This window comes from Rhinatrema bivittatum, chromosome 4 (genome assembly GCF_901001135.1).
Source record: "Rhinatrema bivittatum chromosome 4, aRhiBiv1.1, whole genome shotgun sequence".
NCBI classification, from domain to species: Eukaryota; Metazoa; Chordata; class Amphibia; order Gymnophiona; family Rhinatrematidae; genus Rhinatrema; species Rhinatrema bivittatum.
Genome location: NC_042618.1, coordinates 148,653,394 through 148,679,833, shown reverse-complemented (window position 1 = coordinate 148,679,833; position 26,440 = coordinate 148,653,394). Strand labels below are relative to the sequence as shown.

The following is a 26,440-nucleotide window of genomic DNA, read 5'->3' as shown; positions in this document are numbered from 1 at the left end:
CGAAGGCCGAGTGCCTAGGGCCCCATCCCCTGTCAATTTCAGTGAGGATGAGGGCACCTATGACCCCTGGGGGGAGAGCACCATGGAGTCCTCCACCGATGGATCTGAGGATATCCCCTCAGAGTCTTCTCCTTCAAGGGAGTGAAGGAAGTCTCTGCCTGATAATTTGACCTTCGCAGGTTTTGTGCGGGCAATGGCGGAGGCCATCCCTTTTCAGTTGCTGATAGAGGAGCATACCAAGCACAAAATGCTTTGAAATCCTCCAGTTTGTGGAGCCTCCTAAGGAGATTGTGGCAGTCCTGGTGCAAAATATCCTTAAGGAGTCACTACTGAGGATGTGGGAACACACCCTCACAGTGTCTCCCATAAATAAGGCGGCAGACGGGGTTTACCTCGTCCAGATGGTTCCCGGGTTTGATAAGCAACAGCTTCCCTACAAAAATAGGTGATAGTGAAATCTGCCCTCGAGAGCCAAGCGCCAAATTTTGGCGCCCTGGGGAAGGATCACAGACCGATGGACGCACAATGGAGAGAGATTTTCAGAGAGCCGTGCTTATTGCCTGCATAGCTTCCTCCCAGCTCTAAATGAGCCAATACTCGCGGGACATTTGGAAGCAGGTGCAGAAGGTGGCTGAGTAGTTGCCTCAGCAGCAGTGAGACATCCTCATGTTGCTGGTACCTAAGGGCCTGGGGTGCGGAAAACATGAGATCTGTGCGACCTATGATGTTTTCAAAATGGCATTGAGTGTCTCTGTAGTGGGAATCAGTGCCCTTAGAATGGCATGACTGTGGGTCTCAGACCTCTGACCAGAGGTACAGGAAAGACTCGTTGACATGCCATGAACTGTGGAGAATCTCTTCAGAGATAGGGCGAGGGAGGCGATGGCCCAGCTCCAGGACTATCATGAAACTCTCCACCAGCACTCCAGACCCGTACTCCTCTGCTAGGAGATCGGTGAAATCAGAGCAGAGGAAGTACTATCTTCCGCCCCCTCACTCCTGTCAGCGGCATCAGGGCTTCCGCAGCCGTCCCAGGCAGTAGAGAGCTGAGGCCCAGCCAGTGCCTCAGTTCAACTCCAGGGACAGGGTTTTGACTGGTTCATAGGGAATGTAGTCCAGTTTCCCCTTTACCGGGGCGATGGATCCGCTGGTCAGGGGCAGGCTACGGTTCCTTGTGACCAGTGGCCCAGTATAACCTCGGACCAGTGGGTTCTTTCCAATGTCCGTTAATGGTACCAATTGAACCTATTGGGAACCCTGACAAATTGCCCTGCAAGCCCGTTTTGGGGTCCGATAGTGCAGCAGGAGGTACTCCTCCCTCTTAATGGCCAGAGAGGTTGAGCCTGTTCCACCAGGGCAAAGAGGGCAGGGTTCTTACTCCAGGTACTTCTTGATTCCAAAGAAAATAGGAGGACTGGCTCACCATAGACCTAAGGGCTTTGAACAAAGGAAGGAAAAGTTCAAGATGGTTTCCCTGGGCACCTTGATCACCCCCATTTTACAAAAAGGGGACTAGCTATGCTTTCTCAGTCTGAAGGATGTGTACACCCACATGGCCACAATTGTCCACGTCACTCCCTTGGCATGACTGAACATGTGCAAAGCTCAATGGACCCTGAGGTCACAGTGGTGCAGAGCCTCCAGGATTGCATCTGAGTCACCTCACCCCTCCAGGACTCTTTTTCCTGGTGACAGGTACTTTCCAGTCTGGAAAGAGGGATTTCTTTCCAAGGTTCTCCTACCCAAATTGTCCTAATCAGAGATGCATCCACCCTGGGCTCGGGAGCTCATGTAGATGGGCTCAGCACCCAGGGTCTCTGGTCTGCCCAGGAAAGCTGTTGCCAAATCAATTTCCTGGAGGTCTGGGTGATCAAGTATGTGCTATGGACTTTCAGAGATCGGCTGTCCAACAAAGTTGTCCTGATTCAAACTGATAACTAAGTGGTGATGTGGTATGACAACAAGCAGGGAGGAATGGGATCATACCTCCTGTGTCAGGAAGTAGTTCAGATCTGGTTCTGGGCCCTGTCCCATGGGATGGTGCTCAGGGCCATGTATCTGTCTGGAATAGAGAACATGTTAGCGGACAGTGAGTTGTGCCTTCAGACCCCACAAGGGGTCCCTGGACCAGGGGTTTGCAAATCACATATTCCGCCTCTGGGGGAGCCCGGATGTGGATCTCTTCCCGTTGCCCTGCAACAGAAAGGTGCCTTGGTTCTGTCCCTGTACAGGACAGATGGCAAGCCATCCTCAGATGCCCTTGCCCATCACTGGGGCGAAGGTCTTCTGTATGCGAATCCTCAGATTCCCTTAGTAGCGAAGACTCTCCTGAGGACAAGGGAACTATGAACCTCATTGCCCCTTACTGGCCAAGACAGGTCTGGTTTCCACTCCTCCAGGAACTGTCCATTTGGAGGCCGATCGGTCTGGGGACTCCCCCAGATCTCATCATGCAAGATCAAGAAAGGGTGAGACATCCCAACCTCCAGGCCCTGTCACTCACAGTCTGGATGGTGAGAAGTTAGTTTTGCAACCACTCAATCTTTCAGAAGATGTGTCTCGTGTCCTGGTGGCTTCTAGAAAGCCTTTCACTAGAAAGCCCTATGGACTCTGAAGTGCATGAGGTTTTTCGGGTGGCGGGAGCAGAAGGCCCTATATCCATACTCTTGCCCCACACAAAAACTGCTTGATTACTTTCTACACCTATTGGATGCTAGCTTGAAAACCAACTCGGTTAGAATTCATCTGAGTGCAATTGGCACATACCACCATGGTGTAGATCAGGGGTGGGCAAGTCCGGTCCTCGAGGGCTGCAAACCAGTCGGGTTTTCAGGATACCCCTAATGAATATGCATGAAATAGATTTGCATACAACTGAGGCAGTGTGTATGCAGGTCTCTCTCATGCATATTCATTAAGGATATCCTGAAAACCCGACTGGTTTGCAGCCCTCGAGGACCAGAATTGCCCACCCCTGGGGTAGATGGTGTGCCTATCTCTGTATAGTCTATAAATGTACATTTCATGTGGGATTGGCTTCAATTGAAGCCTCCCCTAAGGCATCACGCTGTGTCGTAGGACCTCAACATGATGTTAGCTCAGCTGGTGAAAACTCCTTTTAAGCTGCTGCGCACCTATGACCTGAAGTACCTGACCTGGATGGTCATATTTTAGGTGGCGGTCACCTCAGCGCACAGGGTCAGCGAGCTCCAGGCCTTAGTGACTTATCCACCTTAAACTTAAGTTTTAGCATGACAGGATGGGCTTGTGTATGCACCCCAAGTTCCTGCCTAAGGTGGTAATGGACTTCCATCTTAACCAGTCCATCATCCTGCCAACATTCTTCTCCAAGCCCCAGTTTGGGCTGCAAGCGAGCCTTAGCATTTTGACTGGAGCGGACAAAAGCCCATAGACAGTCCACCTAACTTTTTGTTTCTTTTGATAGAAATAGGTTGGGCATTGCCTATGTCAAACATACACTATCAAATTGGCTAGCAGATTGCATCTCCTTCTGTTATGCCCACGTGGGACTGCATCTTGAGGGGGTCATGTCAATGCTCATTCTTTCCAAGCCACAGCAGCATCAGTGGCCCACTTGCAAGCAGTTCCCGTGGAGGAGATCTGCAAGGCTGCAAGGTGGAGTTCTCTCCACACATTCACAACTTACTATTGTTTGGATAGGTATGGCCAATGCGATGATAGGTTTGGCCAATCTGTCCTTCAGAATTTGTTTGTGGTGTAGAGCCCACCTCTTTCTCACCTAGGGCCCATTGTTTGGGTTCACACTGTCTCCCCCTGTTACAACAGAACCATTGTTGTTGTGCCTGATGGCACTTGGTTTGGGTGTCTATTGGTTCCCTTTTATATTGGGGGAGTAGCCTGTAGCTAGGGATTCACCCATGTGTGAGGACTACCATCCTGCTTGTCCTTGGAGAAAGCAGAGTTGCTTACCAGTAATAGGTGGTCTCCGAGGACAGTAGGATCTTAGTCCTCACAAAACCTGTCCGCCAACTTTTGGAGTTGGGTTTCTCCTATTTTTTTTAATGTATATCCAATTTTTTGCTATAAGACTGAAGAGTGACCCTGTGTGGAAGCATGGTATAGGGCATGCTGGTTAGGCATGCCCAATGTGACAAGTCTAAGTTCTAGAAACTTCGACATAAGTTTTCCTTGACAAGGCTCAATCTGATGATGTCACCCAAGTTTGAGGACTCACATCCTGCTATCCTTGGAGAACACTTGCTACAGGTAAGCAACTCTGCTTTTTCCAATAGTAATAAATTTTTTCTTCTCCTATAATACCTTGTGTCTCAGCTTGCTAGAGTATAAGAATTCTTTTTTTTATTTATTTATTTATTTATTTATTTATTTATTTATTTAGAGTTTTTCTATACCGGCATTCGTGATTAGAAACCATATCATGCCGGTTTACATCTGAACAAAAAACGGAACATAAACAAGTGCAAAGAGATCAAAAGTTACATTACAACAGGGTTATATAACTGGGGAGAGAATAAGAGTAAGGTAACCGAGCAGTTAGGATTAATTATTTACATTATATTCTTAATGTGTTATGGAAATGTGCATGTAGTGATTTTATTTGCATTACTTGCAATAACAATATATTGTGGGTTTTATGTTGTTTTTTTATTTTCTGCTCCAGCCTCTTCCCATCCTTGGGAGAACCTTTAGTTGCTTGGGTGTGCTACACGTGCCCATCCTAAATCATACGGCTGAGAGGTGGAGTTATGTACCTACAGTATCTGAATGTAATCCACTTTGAAGTACTTGAAAAAGCAGAATATAGATTAGAAAAGGCTCCAGGGTGATCCCGGAAACTATAGACCAGTGAGCCTGACTTCAGTGCCAGGAAAAATCATGGAAAATATTATAAAAAATAAAATTACAAAACATTTAGATAGACATGGTTTAATGGGATACAGCCAGCATGGATTTATCCAAGGGAAGTCTTGCCTCACATATCTCCTACATTATTTTGAAGGGGTAAATAAACATGTGCACAAAGGTGAACCGGTAGATGTGGTGTATTCAGATTTTCAGAAGGTGTTCAACAAAGTCCCTTCTAAGAAAACTAAAACGTCATGGAATAGGAGGCGATGTCCTTTTGTGGATTGCAAACTAGTTAAGAGAGAGGAAACAGAGAGTAGGATTAAATGGTCTGTTTTCACAGTGGAAAAAGGTAAACAGTAGAGTGTCTCAGGAATTTGTACTTGCGGACACATAAAATTATGCAGAGTAGTTAAATCTCAAGCAAATTGTGGTAAATTGCAGAAGGAACTTGTGAGACTGGAAGATTGGGCTTCCAAATGGCAAGGTGATACATATAGAGAAAAATAACCATTGCTGTGGTTACACATTAGGAGATACTACACGGGCAAGAGATCTAGGTGTCATAGTGGATAATACATTGAAATTGTCGGCTCAGGGTGCTGTGGCGGTCAAAAAAGCAAACAATGTTAGGAATTATTAGGAAGGGAATGGCAAATAAAATGGTGGATGTCATAATGCCTCTGTATTGCTCCATGGTGAGACCACACCTTGAATACTGTATGCAATTCTGGTCGTCGCAACTCAAAAAAAAGATATAGTTGACCTGGAGAAAGTGTAGAGAAGAGTAACTAAAATAAGGTTTATGGAACGGCACACCTACGAGGAAAGACTAAAGAGATTAGGGCTGTTCAGCTTGTAGACAAGATGGCTGAGGAGTATATGATAGAGGTCTACAAAATCATGAAAGGACTTTAATGAGTAAATGTAAATCTGTTATTTACTCTCAAATAGAAGGACTAGGGGGCACTTCATGAAGTTAGCAAGTAGTTCATTTAAAACAAGTTGGAGAAAATTCTTTTTCACTCAAAACATAGTTAATCTCTGGAATTCATTGCCAGAGGATGTGGTTACAGCAGTTAGTGTCCATAAATTGCTATTAATCAATAATGAACAGTACCTTGAGATCTATTTAATGTTTGGGTACTTGTCAGGTACTTTTGACTTGGATCGGCCATTGTTTGACACAGGGTGCTGGACTTGATGGACCCTTGATCTGATCCAGTATCGCATATCTTTTTACTCCTGGGGGAATTTTGCGCACAAAAACTTAAAATTCTGCATACCTTATTTTGGTCAAAATAACACAATATATATGACAGTCTTTAAGTAATTAATTTAAAATGTAATGCAGAAAATTTTAAATATTTTGAGCAGAATTTCCCTAGAAGTTCACTGTAAGCGTTCCTTCCACTCTCTCCCTACTTCCCTGGCCACTTTTCCTTCTCAGGCCCCAAGTCCTCCATCTGCCAGAATCTCTCCCCTCCAGCTATAAGCTCAAACGCTTCCACTCTATCTCCACTCCCAGACTTTGACCACTCTGTCAGTACTGCCCCTCACATAGGCTCTCTGTCCCTCTCTCTCACACACACAGGCTCCCTCTCTCTAGTGCACATACACACTCTTTCATACAAGGTCCCTCTCTCTCTTGCATACACACCTGCGCAGGCTTCCTTTCTGTCTAACGCAAACACCCTCACACAGGCTACCTATGTCTCTCTCACACACATACAATCCCTTCACACAGGCTCCTTCTCTCACAAACAAGCACCCTCATATACACACAATCCCTTCTTCACATGCCCCTGCTTTCAGTCTCGCACACACATACACACTTCTTCACAATCTTCTCACATAGACTCCCTCCCTCTGGAACCCACACTCGAGCACCCTCATAGATGCGCGCTCTCTCACCCCTTCAGGCTTACAGTCTCAAACACCACCCCTTCACCTACATACACCCCCTCCACATACACACACCCACACACACACACCCACACCTACACACTTCATACATACCCCCACACACATCCACACCTCCCTCCTATATAACCCTACACACACTCACTGCCCCCTATACACACCCACCCACACACTCACCCCCTCCCCTCTTACACACTCACCGGGGGCTTCATCTTCGCCGGGAGGACGAGCTCCGCTCTCGCAGCACACCGGGGCTTTCATTTTCGCCGCAAGCGGGATGAGCTCCACTCGTTGGATGCCGTGTTCTCCTTCATCTCTGCCATATTCTGTGCAGAATTTGGCCTTCATCTTCACTGCGAGCAGGACGAGCTCTGCTTGTGGCATGCCAGGTTCTCCTCCATCTTTGCTATTTTTTGCGTTGCGGGGGGGGGGGGGGGAATTCTGTTCAAATTCTGCCCTCCATAGTATTGCAGAATTCCCCCAGGACTATCTTGTGTTATCATGTTAAAAAAAAAAATAAATTAGATGTATGTGGCTTCTCTCATAGAGTGTGGAATTTACATTTAGGTTTAGCCTCAAGGTCAGCTAATCTCAGAAATCCTCATTTGTAATTTGCTAGGCATCTTGATGGGCATTGTCACACGATCTGGGCTCAGACTGTGCACACTGGCATTCTGCCTGGTGGCTCGTCTCACTGGGAATTACCTGAGGGGCTGATTACCTGCATGCACACAGGACTGCCTTGGGGCTTACCCAATGTAAACACATACACACAGTTACTGGGATTATACCTAGGGACTTGAACCCAGGAGCTTATTCCTCACACAAATAGTCAAATGCACACACTGACTCAGTACATCACTGTTCGAGGTATTTCTGGTAGGTTTATGTAAGCATTAAGAGGCTAGAACAGAGAATAAATAAAATCAGGTAATATAGACGTTAGTTGCAAATAATAACAATTGCTACATATATATATATATATGTGTGTGTATGTATATGTGTATATATATGTGTGTGTGTATATATATATATATGTATATAAATTTTCCAAGGGATCAATCTGTGCTATTATGTCCAGGAAGTGGTCTCTCTCTTCTTTTTTTTTTTTGTGTTTAAATTTCTTTATTAAGACATATAATACATACAAAAAGTGGTGCAATCCGGTGACCTTCAGAACATGAACAAAATCATTACAGTTAACATCACTGATTCAATTAAGCGAAGAAAATGAAAATAACCATATAGAAAAAAAAGAAGACATGCATCACAATATGGCCCTTATTTTGTTTTTTATAAAGAGAGAAGAGAGAAAAGGAGAAATACTAGAGAAAAAAGAAAGGAAGGAGGTTTAAATAGAGAAAGAGAGAGAGTGGACAGAATAGATGAAAAGAGAGAAAGAAGGCAAGAAGAATAAAGATTGGATAAAAGGCAAAGTAAAAATGTGGCGTGTTGAATAAGATGCCGGCAAACATTAAAAAGATAATAAACAATGCAAGATGCCTAATTCTTTATACGGATTGTACCATATTACGGAATATTGAATATTAGTTGCACAATCCTAGAGCAAAACCATTCATTCTATGGATGCATTATAATCATTAAGAGGTTTCCACACCCTACACCAGGATGTCAATCAATTATACTTAACTGCCATCGCCTGTTCATATCTACTATAGAGACAAACCGTATTCCACCATAGATGTTCTGACAGTCTGTCACTATGTTTCCAATTGGAAAGGATATTATGAATCGCCACTGTTAAAAAGAAATCAAGTAACTTACACGAGGATGCAGGTAAGGCAAGGGTAGGATCTGCTCCCTTCAGGATAATAAGCGAATAAGTAATGGGTTGATTCAAGGAAAGAATCCGGGAGATGGTTTGCCAGATTTGTTGCCAAAAAATATGTACCAATGGGCATTGAAAAAGCATGTGTGAAAGAGTGGCCTTAGGAACCAAACATGACCAACACTGGTGAGAATCCAGAAGACCAGCTCTATGCAGTTTCCAAGGCAGTTTGTGTTAAGCTAGAGGATAGGGAGATACGATTGGATACCTTCCATACTCGTGTCCAGTTAACCTTGTAATTGTCTTGTAAGAAATCCGCCTGCCAGACATTATATAAGCTCTGCAGGGAGCTAGAACCCAATTTAGATGCTTGGAATATTTTATAAAATCGTGATGCTAAATGACCTTTCTTGCCATATTCTAAGTATATCACAAGAGCTTGGGGGGGAAATATACTAGGCAAGCCAACGGAAGGCATATTTTGGATAGCATGTTTCAGTTGCAACCAAGCATAGAATTGCGTGCAGGGTAAGTGAAATCTTGTCTGTAATACCTCAAGCGGAAAGATTTGAGCATCTTGGGTTATTGAGTTAAGAAACCATATCTGTTGTGCTTGCCATGTTGCCCATCTAATAGGGCGGTTTGCTATTTTGAGATGCAGATTTCCCCATATTGGCGCATACCTAGAGATAGGCCATGGACTGGAGTCGGGATACGATATTTTATCTAAAATTTGAAAAGCCTGATGCAAGGCTCGGAGAAAAGGACTTATGAGAGGAGTAGCCAACAATGGAGCTGCAAAAAAGAATTCCACAGGGAATGGTTGTATTAAAAAGGTTTCCAAAGTAAGCCAACTAGGTCTGTCATATGAATCAGTACAATTAGCGAAAAAGTGATATCCTTGCTGAAGTATATATGCTTGATGGTATATACGGATATCTGGAAAATTAACCCCTCCGTCCCGTATCGGCCTTTTGAGTTTAGTCAGGGCGATTCGGGGAGCCTTATTTTTCCATACAAAACGGGACATAAGGCGATCAGCTTGGGCATAAAAATCGGTGGAAAAAAAAATAGGGAGCATAGCAAGCAAATAAGTAATTTTAGATATTAATACCATTTTAATGGTATCCAATCGACCCCACCAAGAAAGATGCAAAGGGGACCAACCCAACGTAGCTTCCTTTATTTGAGTTAAAATGCGTTTTTCACACTTATGAATTGTAGTGTATACGTCAGTGGAGAAATAAACTCCAAGATATTTAAGCTCTTTAGATAACTTCTGAATAGGAAGGGAGGAATAGTTCTGGATGGACCCCAACATATTTAGAGGCAACATCTCTGTCTTATGCCAATTCACTTTATATCCTGACACAAACGAATATTTAGAAATCAAATGAAAAAGAGAGAGGATGGAAGATTCCGGGTTGAGAAGAAAAAGCAAAACATCATCAGCATAAGCAGACATTTTATACATCTCGGTTCCAATACGAAGTCCTTCTACGGTGGGTGACTGATAGCCAAAAGTAGTGGTTCCAAAGCCAGATTGAACAGAAGGGGGGATAGCGGGCAACCTTGTCTGGTTCCCCTATGAAGATGAAACCGGGGTGATTTTCTATTATTGATGTACAAATAGGCAGATGGGGAATGATATAAGAACTTGATCCAAGAGATGAAAACCGGACCAAAACCAAACCACTGAAGGGAGGAAAAAAGAAAGGGCCATTCAACTCGATCGAACGCCTTCTCGGCATCCAATGATATGGCTACTGCAGGCTTCCTCAAAGTAGATGCCTGGGACTGTATATGTAAAAAAAGCCTGGTGTTATTAGCAATTAAACGGTTTTTAATGAAGCCAGTTTGGACCAGATTGATAAGACAATTAAGGATATGGGAAACTCTGGTGGCTAAAAGTTTAGTAAAAATCTTGTAATCAGTATTTAACAATGAAATTGGCCTGTAGTTCGCTACCTCTCGCTCATCCCTACCTGGCTTTGGAAACACCACTATGCAAGCGTCCGAGAAGTTATGGGATGTACCAGTGAGGTCTAAAAGTGACGAGAAATATTTATGAAGATGAGGCAAAACGTCTTTCTTAAAGGCTTGATAGAAGTCTGTGGTGAACCCATCCGGTCCAGGTGCCTTGCCGCATTGCAGAGAGCCAATAGCCGACTCAATTTCAGACACAGTGAGAGGCGCATCCAAAGTAGACGCTTGTTCCGGGGTTAGAGACTGATGTGGAATAGTAGACAAAAAATGATCAATGTCTGATAAAGAAGCTGTTGTTTCCGATTGGTATAGCTGACCATAAAAGTCGCTAAATGAACGCAGGATATCTTCTTCCTGAGTTAAAGTTTGCTTAGCAGGTGACAGAATAGTTGCAATACGTTTCTTTTCTTCCCTCTTTTTGAGGTAGCTGGCCAGGAGTTTACCACATTTATTGTTGTCAGCATAATAGTTAGCCTTGGAACGGAACATTCCCAACTTTACTTGTGAGCTCAGTTGCAAATTGTATTGGTACCTCGCTTTCAACAAATCTGTAAGTGAGGAAGGTGAGGGAGAGGAAATATGTGCCCGTTCCAGAGTGGCAACAGTTTCTTGTAAGTTCTGAAGAGTGGCAGCATTAACCTTTTTTGCATGGATGGAGTAACTGATAATCTCTCCTCTAATGGTAGCCTTGAAAGCCTCCCACAGAACCAGTTGCGAGACTCCAGAGAGGTCATTAAGTTGGAAAAATTCCGCGATTTTCCGTTTAACTGTGTCTTGAAAAGAGGTATCTGCTAGTAACGTAGAATTGAAGCGCCATTGACGGTCAGTCACCTGAATAGTAGTCAGTTCGATTTGAAGCTGTACCGCTGCATGATCCGAAACAATTATTGGACAGATAGTAGCAGAATGAGTTTGAGGAAGAAGAGATTTGGAAACTAAAAAAAAATTGATCCTGGAATATGAGGAGTGTGGAAAGGGAAAAAAATGTGTAGTCCTTAGTTGTGGGATGAAGTAGCCTCCATGGATCAACAAGTCCGCAAGAATCCATCAAATGTCGTAGCTGTAGACTTGATTTAGAAATTGCGGGACGAGCCGTTGTTTTTTTTATCCAAAAAAGGATCCAGAGGTTGATTAAAATCTCCTCCAATAACACACGAAGTAGGATTAAGGGCTAATAAAGTGGAAAAAATTGACTGAAAAAAGAGAGGATCATCAGAATTCGGAGCATATACATTAAGTAGAGTGAATGTAGATTGTGCAATTTTCACCTGAAGAATAATCCACCGTCCATCAGGATCAAAAGCTTGATATAGGATCTGAGCGTTCAGTTTCTTATGCAGTAGTATAGCAACCCCGCGTTTCTTCTGAGAAGCCGGGGCAAAAACTACATGACCCACCCACTGTTGTTTTAACTTAGCAGATTCGTGCATATTGAGGTGGGTTTCTTGTATATAAGCAATGTCCGCATGTAAGGACTGTAAGTACGTTAGGATCTTTTTCCTTTTGATAGGGTGTAAAAAGCCTCCGACATTCAAGGAGGTAAATTGAAGAAATCTGTCAGTAGACACCATGATAATTGACTAAAAAGTTCGAATGAATGGTTATGGAGATCAACTAAACAATACCAGTATGATTGTGCCTTTACCGGATAAGTCCAATAGGCAAAATAGCGGATAAGCCTGTTAGCAAAAATAGTCATGAAAAAGAAAAAGGACCCATTTCCCAGTGAGATGGGTCGGGCGAGAACAGCAGAGAGTGCCATCCAAGGCAATGAGAGTTCAAAATGAGCCTCCTGTCAGGACTAAGGTGCCATCACCAAAAGTCACTCCAGACACGAAGGAAGGCTATGGAGTCCATAGCGCTGTGAAAATACCCCTCTTCTGATTAAGAGGAACAAGGAGAGGATATCTGAGTCCACCCCTTCTGATTTCCAAAAAAAGGTCACAAGACAATGAGAAGAATGGAGTGTAGATAAGACAATCACGTAGTCATACCCTCTGAGTCCTCCAAAGTGTGAAGAAATTCAACCAATTGCTCCGGTTGCTGGAATATTTGTGTACGGTTTCCATGCGTAACTTTCATCTGGGCCGGGTACATCAGACCAAACTGCGCACCTATCGATCGCAATTTAGGGCGGAGCGCCAAAAAGGCTTTACGTTTTCCTGCTGTGGCCTTGGCAAAATCTGGGACAAACATAATATTATTCCCTTGAAATTGGATCGGGGCACGAGATTTCGCCACTGTGAGGATCTCCACAACCTGAGGGTATCGTAGTATTTTTAGGATAAGAGGCCTAGGATATTTAGAGTTCCGCTGAGGCCGCGAAGGCACGCGGTGAGCCCTTTCAATTTCAAAAGAAGAAGCAAATTTTACCTGCAGGCAATTGGGAATCATCTGTGTCAAGAAGGAGATCGTGTCAGAGCCCTCGGCCCCTTCTGGTATGCCTAAAATGCGTATGTTATTCCTTCGATTGCGATTCGAAAGGTCCTCGATATCTTTTTGTAGTTGCGCCATAACTTCAGCTTGTTTAGGGAGGGCCGCAGTTGTGAGTAAAAGGGATGCCGTCTGGGATTCGACATCTTCTAGCCGCCGCTGGAAACCGGCCGTCTGTTGAGCGATTGATTGAAGTTCTAAGCGTATCGCCGTTGTGGCTTCTATGTTATGCTGAATTAAATCTTTAAGTTGCTTTAATTCTACCAGAACCAGGTCTGCCGATGCCATGTTTTTTGCAGCCGCAGCCTTTTCCGGGGTTGGTGGATCTTGTTTCATTCATTTAGACCCAGCAGCCGCAGCAAAGGCCGCCTCTATCTTATTGGATTTTGTAGCAGACATCTTTAGAAAAGTGTTCCGCCGATCCGAAGCGAAGCCAGGGCGTCAATGAGTGAATATAATCTGATCATTAATCTTGGTCCAGAGGAGCTAAGGGTTTAGGCAGCGATCTTAGACGCTGCACAAGAGCGCCCCCCCTCTCTCTCTTCTTTAGCTATTATCAGTCAATTCAGTACTCTCTGTCTGACCCTCTGCAAGTTAGCTGTATATCTGAAACTATGTTATAAGAAATACATGCAGTGTTCCCAAAACACAGTCTAAGTTGTCTCTTGACCACCCTCACATTAGATTCTGCTCACCTGCTTACCACTTATTTTCACGTAGTTACAATCATGTGATGTGAGTCCATTATAGGCTTAATCTCCAAATACAGTGGCTTGCAAAGTATTCGATCCCCTAAAAACTCAGCAGGTTGGTGCAGATTACAATTGACACCCAGATTCTTCTAGACGGTGTGTTAATTGAAAACCAGTATGCTCTTAAGGTAAATTTTCAAAGTTATAATTCATTTTCTCTGCATTTTTTGTATCTGAATGTAATCTGCCTTGAACTTCCTTAAAACTGGAATATAAATCAGTTGTTTACTCTTTCAAAAAATATAAAGATTGGGGCACACAATGAAGTTGCAAGGTAATACATTTAAAACTAATATGAGAAAATATTTTTTTACTCAATCCATAATTAAGCTCTGGGATTCGTTGCCAGAGGATGTGGTGAAAGCTATTAGTATAGCTGTGTTTAAAAATGGTTTGGACAAGTTTCTGGAGGAAAAGTCCATAAACCATTATTAAGATGGAGTTGCAGATATCCACTTCTTAACCCTTGGGATCCTGCCAGGCACTTGTGACCTGGATTGGCCACTGTTGGAAACAGGATACTGGGCTTGATGGCTCCTTGGTCTGATCCAGTATGGTAAGTCTTATGTTCTTATATACTTCTTTCCTAGTCCTCATCCCTTCTCTAGACAATAATATCCCATTACATACCTATTTCTCCATTGATATCGATATTTACTAAGGAAACCCCTTAAGTTTCTGACCCAAATGCGAGGTGAATGAATTTAATGGTACTTACATTTTAGAGAGATTTGTTTGTATATTTAAGATAATTGAATTAAATGTAACCCACCCTACAGCCCCCCCCGTATTTAATCGTATATATCCCCCCTCCTCCCCCACCCCCTCCTCCTACATAGCCACATTTTAAATGCTTTCCCCCAAAGACTCCACCTCCAGTTAACCACTCTAAGACTCTATGTAGATTATCTATAACTTTTCTCCTCGAGTTGCAATGTTGTAATGATATAATATAAATGTATCTCTTTATCTATTATACAAGTTACCACGTTACAATGTAAAATAAGCAGATCTTGCCTTATTTGTTCAGTTATATGTAAACCGATGTGATATTTCGATCAAATGTTGGTATATAAAAGCAAATAAATAAATAAAAATATAAGAAAGATGCACACATGGAGAATAGCTAAAGTTGAAGCCTTGATAAATGGCACTACTGTTCACACATTCCAAACTTGAGCTAATTCAACCTCTTTCTGTCTGTTTTTTCTATACATCGCATTTCCCTAAATTTCCACCTCTAGATCAGTTCTCATCCCAGTCCTCGGGACACATCGAGCCAGTCAGGGTTTCAGGATATCCACAATGACTATGTTGAGAACCCTATGGGTTCCTACTAAAGAAGAATGTTTCATTGTCATAGGGGGAATAAGAAAAGTAGTATTGAATTTTAGCTCCCCCATATGGAAGACTGGAAATGGAGTCCTAGAGTATATAATGCCATGCCACCAGCTTAGTGTGTGGAATTTTTTAGTTAACCATGGTAGGGACAGCATGACATTATGGGGGACTTCTAGTTTTGTTTAGTTTACATAGGAAAGGACTCTTGGGCTTCTAAGGATGAGGCTTGGGTATTGAAATGTGGAAAGGATGCCTTTCTTAGCGTCCAGTCAGATGAATCCAGAACAAGTGGGTTATGCAACTCTACCAGCAGATGGAGGCAGAGCAAACTGACATCACAGTGTACAGACCCCTGCAGTGACATCAGCCCGCCAGTATTCTCTGCAAAAGCCAACTGTGGACAACCTAACAAAACTTGATTATTAACATATAACCATGCCAGCACTCAACCAATAAGAAAACATTAAGCTCAGAAAAAGAGAGTAATAACACTAGGCTAGGGACTAAATTGACACTTACCAATACTCCATGGAACACACAGCCATACAGGAGGACCATAGCACAACCATTCAGCAGCCAAGGGTGTGAAGTTGGATTCACCTGTCTGTACTAAAGAAAAGGAAATTATCAGGTAAGTAGTAATTTCTCCTTTCTTAGCATTCAGACAAGTGAATCCAAAACCAGTGGGATGTATCAAAGTTACTCCTGAACAGGGCGGGAGGCTGCCCATGGACCAGTCAAAACTGCATGTGCGAAGGCTACGACTCCCCCGGGCCTGCACATCCAAACGATAATGCCTGGAAAAGGTGTGTAAAGAGGCCCACGTTGCAGCTTGGTAAATGTCAACAGGAGACAACAATCTAACCTCTGCTCATGACACTGCCTGAGCCCTAGTGGAATGAGCCCTAACCTGATTAGATGATGACTGCTCAGCATCCACATACAGGGCCGTGACTACCTTCTTAATCCAGTGGGCTATCATAGCCTGCACCACCGGCTCACCCTGTTTACTCCCACCATGGAGTACAAACATCTGGTCCATCTTCCTGAGAGGTTCAGAAACCTCTAAATACCTCTGGATATATTGCTTGACATCCAAGGACCAGAACAAGTGATATTCCTCCGCATCTCTTGCCCTTTCCAGAGATGGGAGGGAAATAGACTGATTCAAGTGAAAATCCAAGACTACTTTTGGCAAAAAAGAAGGAACGCCCCAGGAGTCACTCGTAGAAACGGCTCCCAGCAAGACAAGGCCTGTAGTTCAGATACTCAATGCGCAGAACAAATTAAAGATTTTGTATCTCCCCTGCGACTGAAGCGATGGAATTTCAAATTGCGAGCAGTTGTTAGTAGGTTCATAAACAGAAGGCCCCAACGATCCACTATTACCTGAAATGCCTTGTTTGACAATTCCCATTCTCCTGGATCCAGACTCTGCTGAGAAAGTTGGCTCTTACATTGTCTTTTCCTGCAATGTGCAAGGCTGAGATCTCCTGAAAATGCAGTTCTGCCCATTCCATAAGTTGAGCTATTTCCTGCGACACTTGCTGGCTCTTGGTTCCTCCCTGCTGATTGATATAAGCCACTGTTGTCGCATTGTGCGACATTATCCGGACCACTCGACCCTGCAAACTGTCACCGAACCGTAAGCATGCCAATTAGACCGCACGGGATTCCACCCGATTAATGTTCCAGAGAAACTCTTCTGCATGCCAGCGCCCTTGTGCTGTTAGCTCCTGACAGTGAGCTCCTCAATCCTGGAAGCTTGCAGCTGTTGTGACTACTAGCCAGTCCAGTGATTTTAGGGAAATCCCCTTTCTTTGATGATCCGCTTTTAATCCACACTGCAGTTGAGTGCAGACCTCCATCAGCAGGTGGAGCCAAATCGAATAGTCTTGAGTCTGTGGGCTCTAACAAAACTGCAGAGGTCGCCTATGTGCCCTTGCCCACGGCACCACCTTCAGGGTCGCTGCCATCTAACAAAGCACTTGTAGATAGGACCTCACTGTTGGGCCTATTGTGTTCATCAATAGACGCACCTGCGCCATCAGCTTCTGAATACAGCCCTCTGGCAGGAACACTCTGCCCTCTTTCGTGTCAAACTGAACACCAAAATATTCTATTTATTTTAAAACATTTCTTACCCGTCATTCCTATGTTTAGGGCGGGGTACAACATAAACCATTCTAGTGACTGTGATGACTGAAGATCACTTTTAAATAGGTTCACGACCCAACCTAGCTCCTGCAACAAGGATATCATCATCTTGTATGAGAGACAGAGGCTTTCTCCCAGACTCTTGGCCCGAATCAGCCAGTCGTCCAAGTACGGGTGTACCAGGATCTTTTCTCAACTCTGCCGCCTCCACCACCATAACCTTGTAAAAGGTTCTAGGTGCGGCGGCCAAACCAAAAGGTAGTGCTCGAAACTGATGATGACGCCCCCAAACCACGAAACGCAAAAATCGTTGATGCTGTAGGTGAATGGGAATATGCAGGTTCGCCTTGAACAGATCCAGAGATGCCAGGAACTCCCCCTACTATGCTGCCATTATCAATGAGCACACGGTTTCCACTCAAAAATGAGTCACCTGCAAATGATGGTTGACCCCTTTGAGATCCAGGATGAGATGAAAAAAGCCCTCCCTCTTGGGCACAACAAAATAAATGGAATATCAGCCCATATTTTCTTGAGATGTGGGCACTGGAACCACTGCCTGCAGGCTGAGGAGTTTTAACAACGTACACTCCACTGCCTGCTCTTCTGCAGAGTTTTAGGGAGATGCCATGAACATTGCCTGAGGAACACTGCAAAACTCCAGCACATAGCCATGCCTTATCGTCTCCACAACTCACTGATGTGATCTTGACTCATCTCTGATAAAACAGAGAGAGGCGACCTGAAGGAAAGACTACAGTTCTTGAAAAAATTCTACCCAAGGCAGAGGGATCCATGCCAAAACCAGGGGGCACCTGTTCTATGCCCACTGAACTACCTTCCCCCACTGCCGAACCAGTTAGGGGAGTTCCAAAGTCAGGCCACCCTTCTGGCAGCTCTTTTTCCCTTTCCGCACCAGGCTGGGAAGAACCGGGCTTAGTAAAATCAGACAGAGGCAATTCTCCCTGAGCCTCCAAACAGCGCTGCACAAGTTAAAGGGAATGTCAGGCTCAGACACCCGCATATGACTAGCAACACATAGGGCAAGGCGCTTAGGCTTCTTTACTATGGGTGCCATCAGCCTGTCAATATGCCCTAACAGGCGTTTGACAATAGTGTACCCAAAATATTAGATGCTCGCAAATAAAGTGCTCAACACTGTGCCTAGATAAGTGCCCAAACTAAGCTCCCCCAGGACACTCAGATATACGTACCGTACATAAGTGGGCACCCTAGTAGGTGCTCCTAGGTTCCCACCTAAGTGCACAACAGGTCGCCGGGTGCATAAGCATCACAGGATGGAAACTGAAGAGGGTAGTCTTCAGCGCATGCCAACGCTGCCGTTGCCTATTGTATGGCAAACCACATGAGCCTGATAATGGGCCCTAGCTGCAAGGGTTGCTCAACCCGCCAGGCTGCCCCTGTCCCCTGAACTCCACTGGAAGCGGGAATGACCGTCGGATCGTGCGCTGAGTACAGATGCTGGGGGGGGGGGGGGGGGTAGTAATCCCTACACAACTCCCCTTTTCTTTATTATTTGTTTTGTTTATAAATTGCCCTTTACCTGAGCTCAACCTGTCCTGGCTGAGTATAAGGACGGTCTCCAGCTGTGGGGAGAGAGGGAATAAACCTTCACCGCAGTACTGGGCTTCCTGCACCTGCTTGCTTTTTGGCTGGTTTTTTTTTTTTGTTTTTTTTTTACAGCTAAGTCCACTCCAGTTGAAAAACCAGCTACCAGACCAAGTCACTTATCTGAAGGACCATGAAAATCACCTTAGGAATTCTCAACTGAGAGAGGGAGCATTAGGTATCCCCAAAAGAGAGCGGGGTGAATAATCCTGTTTTTTGGGGTATTTTTTTAAGGGATCCCCAGTAGATGGAGAATACTGGTGGGCTGATGACACTGCAGGGGTATATATACTGGGATGTCACCTTTGCTTCAACTCCATCTGCTGGCAGAGGTGTATAACCCACTGGTTTTGGATTCACCGGTTTGAACGATAAGAAATGTTGGTTTTTTTTTTTTTAAATTATTTAAATGGAAGATGCAAGAAACTTTTGAAGACAGCTTAAGCTGAGGTTTGAAAGCTAATGTAATGATAATAATAAAATGTACCTACGAGTGGTCAGTAAAAAGTATTGTATAACTCCTTTTACTGTTTTTTAATTGCGGGACGGACCGGCTCTAGACCGCTTTGGGGTATCAGAACGACCCCAGAACCTTTACGTGACAGGATCTGGACAGCACTGATGTCATCGCCCCGGTCTCCATGGCAATCTGGAAGGGTTAGCGGCTTCGGAGCGCGGGTCCCGGGGAAAAAGGAAGCGGGAAGGAATTATCAGACCAGACGGCGCCGCCCCCTGCAGGGCCCTGCGCTTCTGCTCCCGCTCTGGCGGCGACCGGGGTCAGTGGGCGGGCTCACGCAGCTGCCCCGCCGTTCAGTAGCTCTGCACTCCATTGGTTTGTTTGCCTAGAGACTGGGAGGAAGCCGCCATGTTTGAGGTGTCTGGCTGAGCTTCCCTTCTTTTCTTCGCTGCAGCGGCGGCGGCGGCTCCGGGGACCTGGAAGGGCTGCTCGCCTCCTGGTTGGGTTCGATTTGCGGCGAGGAGAAGTCCATCGGCCTTCCCTTGTTTACTATGTAGGGTTGCACAGACTTCCCCCGAGCTCCTCTGGCAATGAAGCGGGACTAGCGGCGGAGCCCAACTCGGGAGCCGCAAGTTGGGGGCGGAGTAGGGATTTGGGTGGAAGCGTCCGGGAGCGGGATGTTTTCCAAAAAGACTCATGGAGATGTCAAGAAATCCACGCAGAAAGTGCTAGACACCAAGAAAGATGTCCTGACACGCCTCAAGCACCTCCGGATTGTCATAGGTGAGGGGGAACGTCTGCCATATGCGCTGCACAGCCCTGTCAACTAGACTTTAGCAATCTGGGCCGAAAGAAAAAGTGACTGGTCTACCAGCAATGTGCAGATTTTTTTATTTCTAGCAAAGGGGTCGAAAGTGCCAGACGGTTTAGGGGAAGTTTGCCTACAAGAAAGCTGTGACAGGTCGGCGCCGGGCTGAGCTCTCCTCGGGCTGGCGTTGTGAGTGTGCGAGCAGCGCAGGCTGGGGGCCCTACATTTCCGCCAGGCACAGGTTGAGCAGTGCCCTGTAAAAGCTCCCAAACGGTGGGGGAATTAAAAAAAAAACAAAACAAACTTCAGTCAGAGGCACTCAGCGAGGAAACTAAGGGAATTAAAAAAAAAAAAATAAATAAAGTGAGGGGGGTGGAATGTCAGACCACACTTTGGAAGCGGTTTTAAACCTATAGTTTTATTCGCAGAGTATCAGAGCTGCGAGGCAAACTCAGTTTTGTCTTAGGTTTCAAAGTGCTTTCATATTAGTCTCTAACTAAATCCCATTGCACGTGATTATGTGGTTTTAGTTACGAAAAATGAGTTATAAATGAGATTTGTGACACGTTAGTATCACGCACATTTTTAAATACTTGGAATGTTTCCCTTCTCTTTATTGTGCTCCAATTATGAGTTCTACAGTGATCAAAAGAGATTAAATCAATAATGTACTGGATTATAGTCAAACACTGTTTCTTCCTCACCCCCCCCCCCCCATTTTCTTTTTCTTTCAGTAATGCTATTGAAAGGTAATATATTGTGTACATTCATGACATGTTTTTATGTGGGGGAAAAATTATTCTAAGAAGTTCTTAGATGGAAATTGTTGCTCTAGTAGACAGCAGACCCCAAGTTGCTTTCATGAGTGATTGAGAGTTAGATTCAAAAAACATTAAGAAAACGGTTTCCCCCAAAGCAGAAGGGACTACTGCAGTCACAGAGTACTGCCTCTGTTACCCAGCAGCTTAAGGATTCCAGCTATATGAATGAAGAATGAAATTAGTGGCTACTCAGTTTTGATGGAGAACTTTGTGTAGTCATTTGGAATGTCAACATACTTCTCTATCATGCCACTTCTTTGTGTCGGCAATACTTGTTTAAATAAACTAACACATTGAATTTTAAATAAATAAATGAGGAAAAGGGGAAATCTGCATGGAGTGGCAGTTAGTGGCCTTAACAGAAGGCATGGGGTAGCCAGCATAGAGCAGCAGTTAACTAAAACAAAAAACCAACTTGCTGGGCAGACTGAATGGACCACTTTGGTCTTTTTGTGCTTATATTTATTATGTTACTATAATGAGTTGTGTTTTTTCTCCTGTATGCTGTTCTGTTTATTTTTGGAATTTGCAAGTTGTAAAATCCTATAGAAATTTGGTAGCTGTGTATTGATGATGGTCATCTAAAATCTGGTGATTTAATTGCTACTTGTAGCTTTTGTTGGATGGATGGCATCTGAATTAATTGCCCTATTAATCTGTATAAAACTAATAGGGGATATAAATGATAAGGCCCTCAAAAGACAATAAGTAATAGTCAAGTGATTATTTGAGCAATGCAGTGAAGACACAAATAGTTTATTGTTGAAAACCGTTGCAATATTGAGTTGCAAAGGCATGATAGTGCTGAGTGTTTACCAGTGCAACCCAGAACAGAAACCAGTAACATAATGTGAATAATATTGATCAGTCTGCTTTGATATACATATATATTAAATTGCTGGTAGAAACAAAACAAGGAAACAGAAAATGAAGTATTTTGAAATTCTTGAGAGAGATTCTCTCTTTAGCTTGTAGTCCCATTAAGTTCAGTGAGTCTCCTATTTGTAATTTTCAGTATTAATATTGAGCCTTCTGTATTAAAGGACTTCAGTACTGGCCAGAGTGGAAGAAAGTTGGTTAATTTAAAACTCTAGTTGTTTCTTTTTTTAATGGTCAGTTTTTAAAAATGTTTTGGGAACAGTTTAATCTCCACCATTCCTGTCTGTCTGTTTCAATTACACATTAGTTAAAAGTCTCAAAAATGTAGACGAACATTTTGATTTAAAAAAAATCAGTAAGTGTAATAGGTCCATTAGGATCAGGGTGGAAGGTGACTGACATTTTCATTTTCACACACAATTTCCCTGGTCCCAGGGAGTTGGGAAGAATATGCTGCTGATACTGATAAGGAGTTATTGATGGTTTTAGAAATTTTACTTGATGTGGAATACAATTTAAAAATGCAAGTCAGTTTTGATTCACTTCAGAAGAAAGATTTTGTGATTAACCATAAGATTTGTCATTTAGGAGGGTTTTAGAAGGTTTCAAATGAATAAACAGAAAAATAATGTTGCTGGTTACAAATGTGTCCTAGAATTGGATGCCTGAGTGAAGGGGTGGAGTCTTCCCAAAAGAAGAGGTCTGCTTTTAATTGAAAATCAGCTAGCTGCATTATAGAAGCCAGCTTTCCTTTTTGTTTTGAAATGTGAGAAAAATATTGCAAATATATTTGCTACCTGGAAAATTATCTCATGAGCTTCAATCTCACAGTAATGGCCTTGTAAATTATATTATTTTGGAAGCTAATGTGAAAATTCATTATTTCTACATTAGATCAGCCTTTGGTTGTTCGTTCACTATAAGTGGTTTCACACTAAATAAATTGGAAAGAAGTAGGAATTTAGGAAGTGTTCTCTAGGTATTGAAAGATGCATGCTGTGTAAAGCACTGGAAAATATAAACACATTTATAAAAACATAGTTTTCATACTGAACACCAGCAGCAGTTTAATTGTCACAGTAGTTTTTGATACATAGGGTTTATACTTGTTATGTTTGAGTAAAATGCCAATCTTATACTGGAGCCTCAAAGCAAGAGGAAGCCAGTGTAGTCTCATTAGGACAGGGTTAATGTAACCATGTTTACCCTGCCCAGAAATCAGATGCTACAGAATGCTCCCACATGTCTTAAGTGCTTCTCAAGTCTTGGTAGGAGACCCCACATACAGTGAGTTATAATAGTCCAAACTAGGTAAAAATTAATTGCTTGAACAATAGGGTGAAAACTTGTAGCATCAAGAAGAAACTTTAAAGGGCATAGTAAACACAGTATGTTAAGTCTGATTTCACCATGACCCTAATTTGTTGATACTTCAGCAAGTTGGTCTAAGAGCACGCCTAGACTTTTAGCATTGGTCACAACAGGAGTCTTGAGTGTTATCAAATACAAGGAAATTTACAGAGATCTTAGAAGGCCTTTGCAATACCATAATCTTCGTTTTCTACAAACTATGGGCTAAATTATGTGACATCCAGCTTTTATTTATTTTATTTGAATATTTTTATTCTGTTTATAATGGCACATGCTAAGTGGAGCTTTTTAGAGTCCAAAGGCATGCGGTGATAAAAGAAAATAAAAAAATAAATATTGGCAAGTTAAATGTAAAACATAAAACAGGCTAAAAGAGAATTTGAAATTAAGTTGGCCATAGAGGCAAAAACTCTTAAAACCTTTTAAAAATATATCTGAAGTAGAAAACCCGCGAGGGAGTCGGTTGGACCGTTAAATGATTAAGGGGTTAAAGGGGCACTTAAGGAAGATGAGGCCATCGCAGAAAGACTAAATGAATTCTTTGTTTTGGTGTTTACTGAGGAGAATGTTAGGGAAATACCTGTTCCAGAGATTCAGATGAACTGACCCGAATCACAGTAAATCTGGAAGATGTAGTAGGCCAGATTGACCAACTGAAGAGTAGCAAATCACCTGGACCGGATGGTATATATCCCATGGTTCTGAAAGAACTCAAAATTGAAACTTCAGACCTATTACAAGTAATTTGTAACCTATCATTAAAATCATCCGTTGTATCTGAAGACTGGAAGGTAACCTCGATATATAAAATGGGCTCCAAAGGTGATCTGGGAAACTGTAGACTGGTGAGCCTGACTTTAGTGCCGGGAAAAATCGTGGAAACTGTTATAAAGAATAAAATCACAGAACATATATGATCTAATGGGACATGGCCATCATGGATTTACCCAAGGGAAGTCTTGCCTCACAAATGTACCTTTTTTTTTTAAGGGATGAATAAGCATGAGGATAAAGGGGAACTGGTAGATGTGGTGTATTTGGATTTTCAGAAGGTGTTTGATAAGGTCCCTCATGAGATGGAGATGTTTCTAAGAAAACTAAAAAGTCATGGAATAAGAGGAGATTTCCTTTTGTGGATTGCAAACTGGTTAAAAGCCAGAAAACAGAGAGTAGGATTAAATAGTCTGTTTTCGCAGTGGAAAAAACAGTGGAGTGCCTCGGGGAGCTGTTCTTAGACCAGTGCTTTTTAATATATTTATAAATTATCTGGAAATGGGTATGACGAGTAATTTGTAGATGACGCAGTTATTTAGAACAGTTAAATCATAAGCAGATTGTGATAAATTGCAGGAGGACCTTGTGAGGCTGGAAGATCGGGCTTCCAAATGGCAGATTAAATTTAATGTGGACAATTGCAAGGTGATGCATATAGGGAAAAATAATCCTTGCTGTAGTTACACGATGTTAGGTTCCATATTAGGAGCTACCACTCAGGAAAGAGATCTAGGTGTCGACTCAGTGTGCTGTGGCAGTCAAAAAAACAAACAATGTTAGGAATTATTAGGAAAGGAAAGGCAAATAAAATGGTGGATGTCATAATACCTCTGTATCTCTTCATGGTGAGAGTACATCTTGAATACTGTGTGCAATTCTGGTCGCCAAAAAGATATAGTTGCTCTGGAGAAAGTACAGAAAATGGTGAACAAAATGATAAAGGACATGGAATGGCTCCCCATGAGGAAAGGCTAAAGAGATTAAGGCTGTTCAGCTTAGAGAAGAGATGGCAGGGGTGGGGGGGGGGGGGGGGGGGGGGGGGAATATGATGGAGGTGTACAAAATCATGACAGAACTTGAATGGGTAAATGTGAATTGGTTATTTACTCTTTCAGATAATAGATTAGGGGACACTCCATTAAGTTAGCAAGTAGCACATTTAAAACAAATTGAAGAAATTCGTTTTCACTGAATGCACAATTTCTGAAAATCATTGCCAGAGAATGTGATTAAGGCAATTAGTGTAGCTGGGTTTAAAAAAGGTTTGGCTAAGTTCCTGAGGGACAAGTCTATAAACTGCTATTAATCAATAAGGAATAGCCACTGCTTGTTTCCAGCATTAGTACCTTGCAATCTGTTTAATGATTGGGAACTTGCCAGGTACTTGTGACTTGGCTTGGCCACTGTTGGAAACAGGGTACTGGGTTTGATGGACCCTTGGTCAGACCCAGTATGGCATATCTTATATTCTTATGTTATGTTCAGATGTAGAAGCTCAAGAGAATGTAAGTGGCACAAACACTGGATGTCATCTACATATCTCTGCTATTCTACACAGCCTAGCTAGTAGCTTACAAATAGGCGCAATAATGATGTTAAAATGTGCAGCGGATAGAGCTGAGCCGTGTTGCCAGTCTCTCTAGGTCTTGTAATGTGTAACCTTCATGCATTTGTACAAAGTTAGAATGCTCTGCAGTTATTCAACTGTTCACACAGCAAGTACTTATACTTCATTTGTCAATTAAAGATGTTGGCAGTGTCGAGACTTTTTTTTTTTAAAAGGTTTTTAAAGCTGCTTCTCTGCAAGTCCCCCGAACAGTGTAACAAGTTGCCTTAGAATGGAACCTGATTGGTTTGATGTTTGCTATATTGTTGCCAATATGGACCAATTGCATACAATAAGCATAAACTAATTTGGTGCAGTTGCTATCTAGGTTGCCCCCAGGAACTCAGAAGTATTTTACTGGAGTAAAATAACTTAGTATCAAAATATTTTAATTAAAACGGTGCATATATACATGCACTTGCTATACTGCGATTATACAGTGCTTTTCTAATGAGAGCAACTGTTGTTTTTTCCAGCTAGTGTTCAACTAGTATCACCCGTACAGTTGAGCGGACCACAGCTTCAGTATCAGGCCTGTCAAGAAGGTGTTAGAGGGAATATTTGTACTGGGGCCCCAAAATTACAAGAATATACAGTGGCTTGCAAACGTATTCAACCCCCCAAAAAGTCAGCAGATTTGTGTGGATTACAAATGACACTTGCACAGATTGTTCCAGGCAGTGTGTTTATTGCAAACCAGTATGCTCTTAAGTGAATTTTCAAAGTCACAATTCATTATTTCTGAAAAATGCTTCAGACTAGTTCATTCTATAACCACTTTTTGCTGCAATAACAGTTTTTAAGTCTGGGGTAAGTTGTTTTTGTTGTTTCTTTAAATTTAAACTTTTATTAATTATTATATCGTT

General features: G+C 42.9%; 1 protein-coding gene and 1 long non-coding RNA gene across 7 annotated transcripts in view; one reads left to right on the top strand and one right to left on the bottom strand.

Moving 5' to 3' along the window:
* Positions 1-5,098: 5,098 nt before the first annotated feature.
* Positions 5,099-19,714, bottom strand: LOC115090189. Its single transcript, XR_003856329.1, has 3 exons — positions 19,350-19,714; positions 6,972-7,261; positions 5,099-5,139 (listed from the first exon to the last, which is right to left on the bottom strand). It is a non-coding gene; the product is annotated as an uncharacterized LOC115090189 (long non-coding RNA).
* Positions 19,715-19,720: 6 nt separating this feature from the next.
* The window catches only part of RALGAPA1 (Ral GTPase activating protein catalytic alpha subunit 1), a 647,855-nt gene continuing 641,135 nt past the window's right edge, over positions 19,721-26,440 (top strand). For 3 of the 6 annotated variants that reach the window (XM_029598964.1, XM_029598965.1, XM_029598966.1), the window contains exon 1: positions 19,721-20,098. In XM_029598964.1, coding sequence (XP_029454824.1) covers positions 19,993-20,098 — 106 coding nt within the window. In that variant the 5' untranslated portion in view covers positions 19,721-19,992. The remainder of the gene's footprint in view (positions 20,099-26,440) is intronic. The other 3 variants (XM_029598967.1, XM_029598968.1, XM_029598969.1) reach the window with 3 other exon arrangements.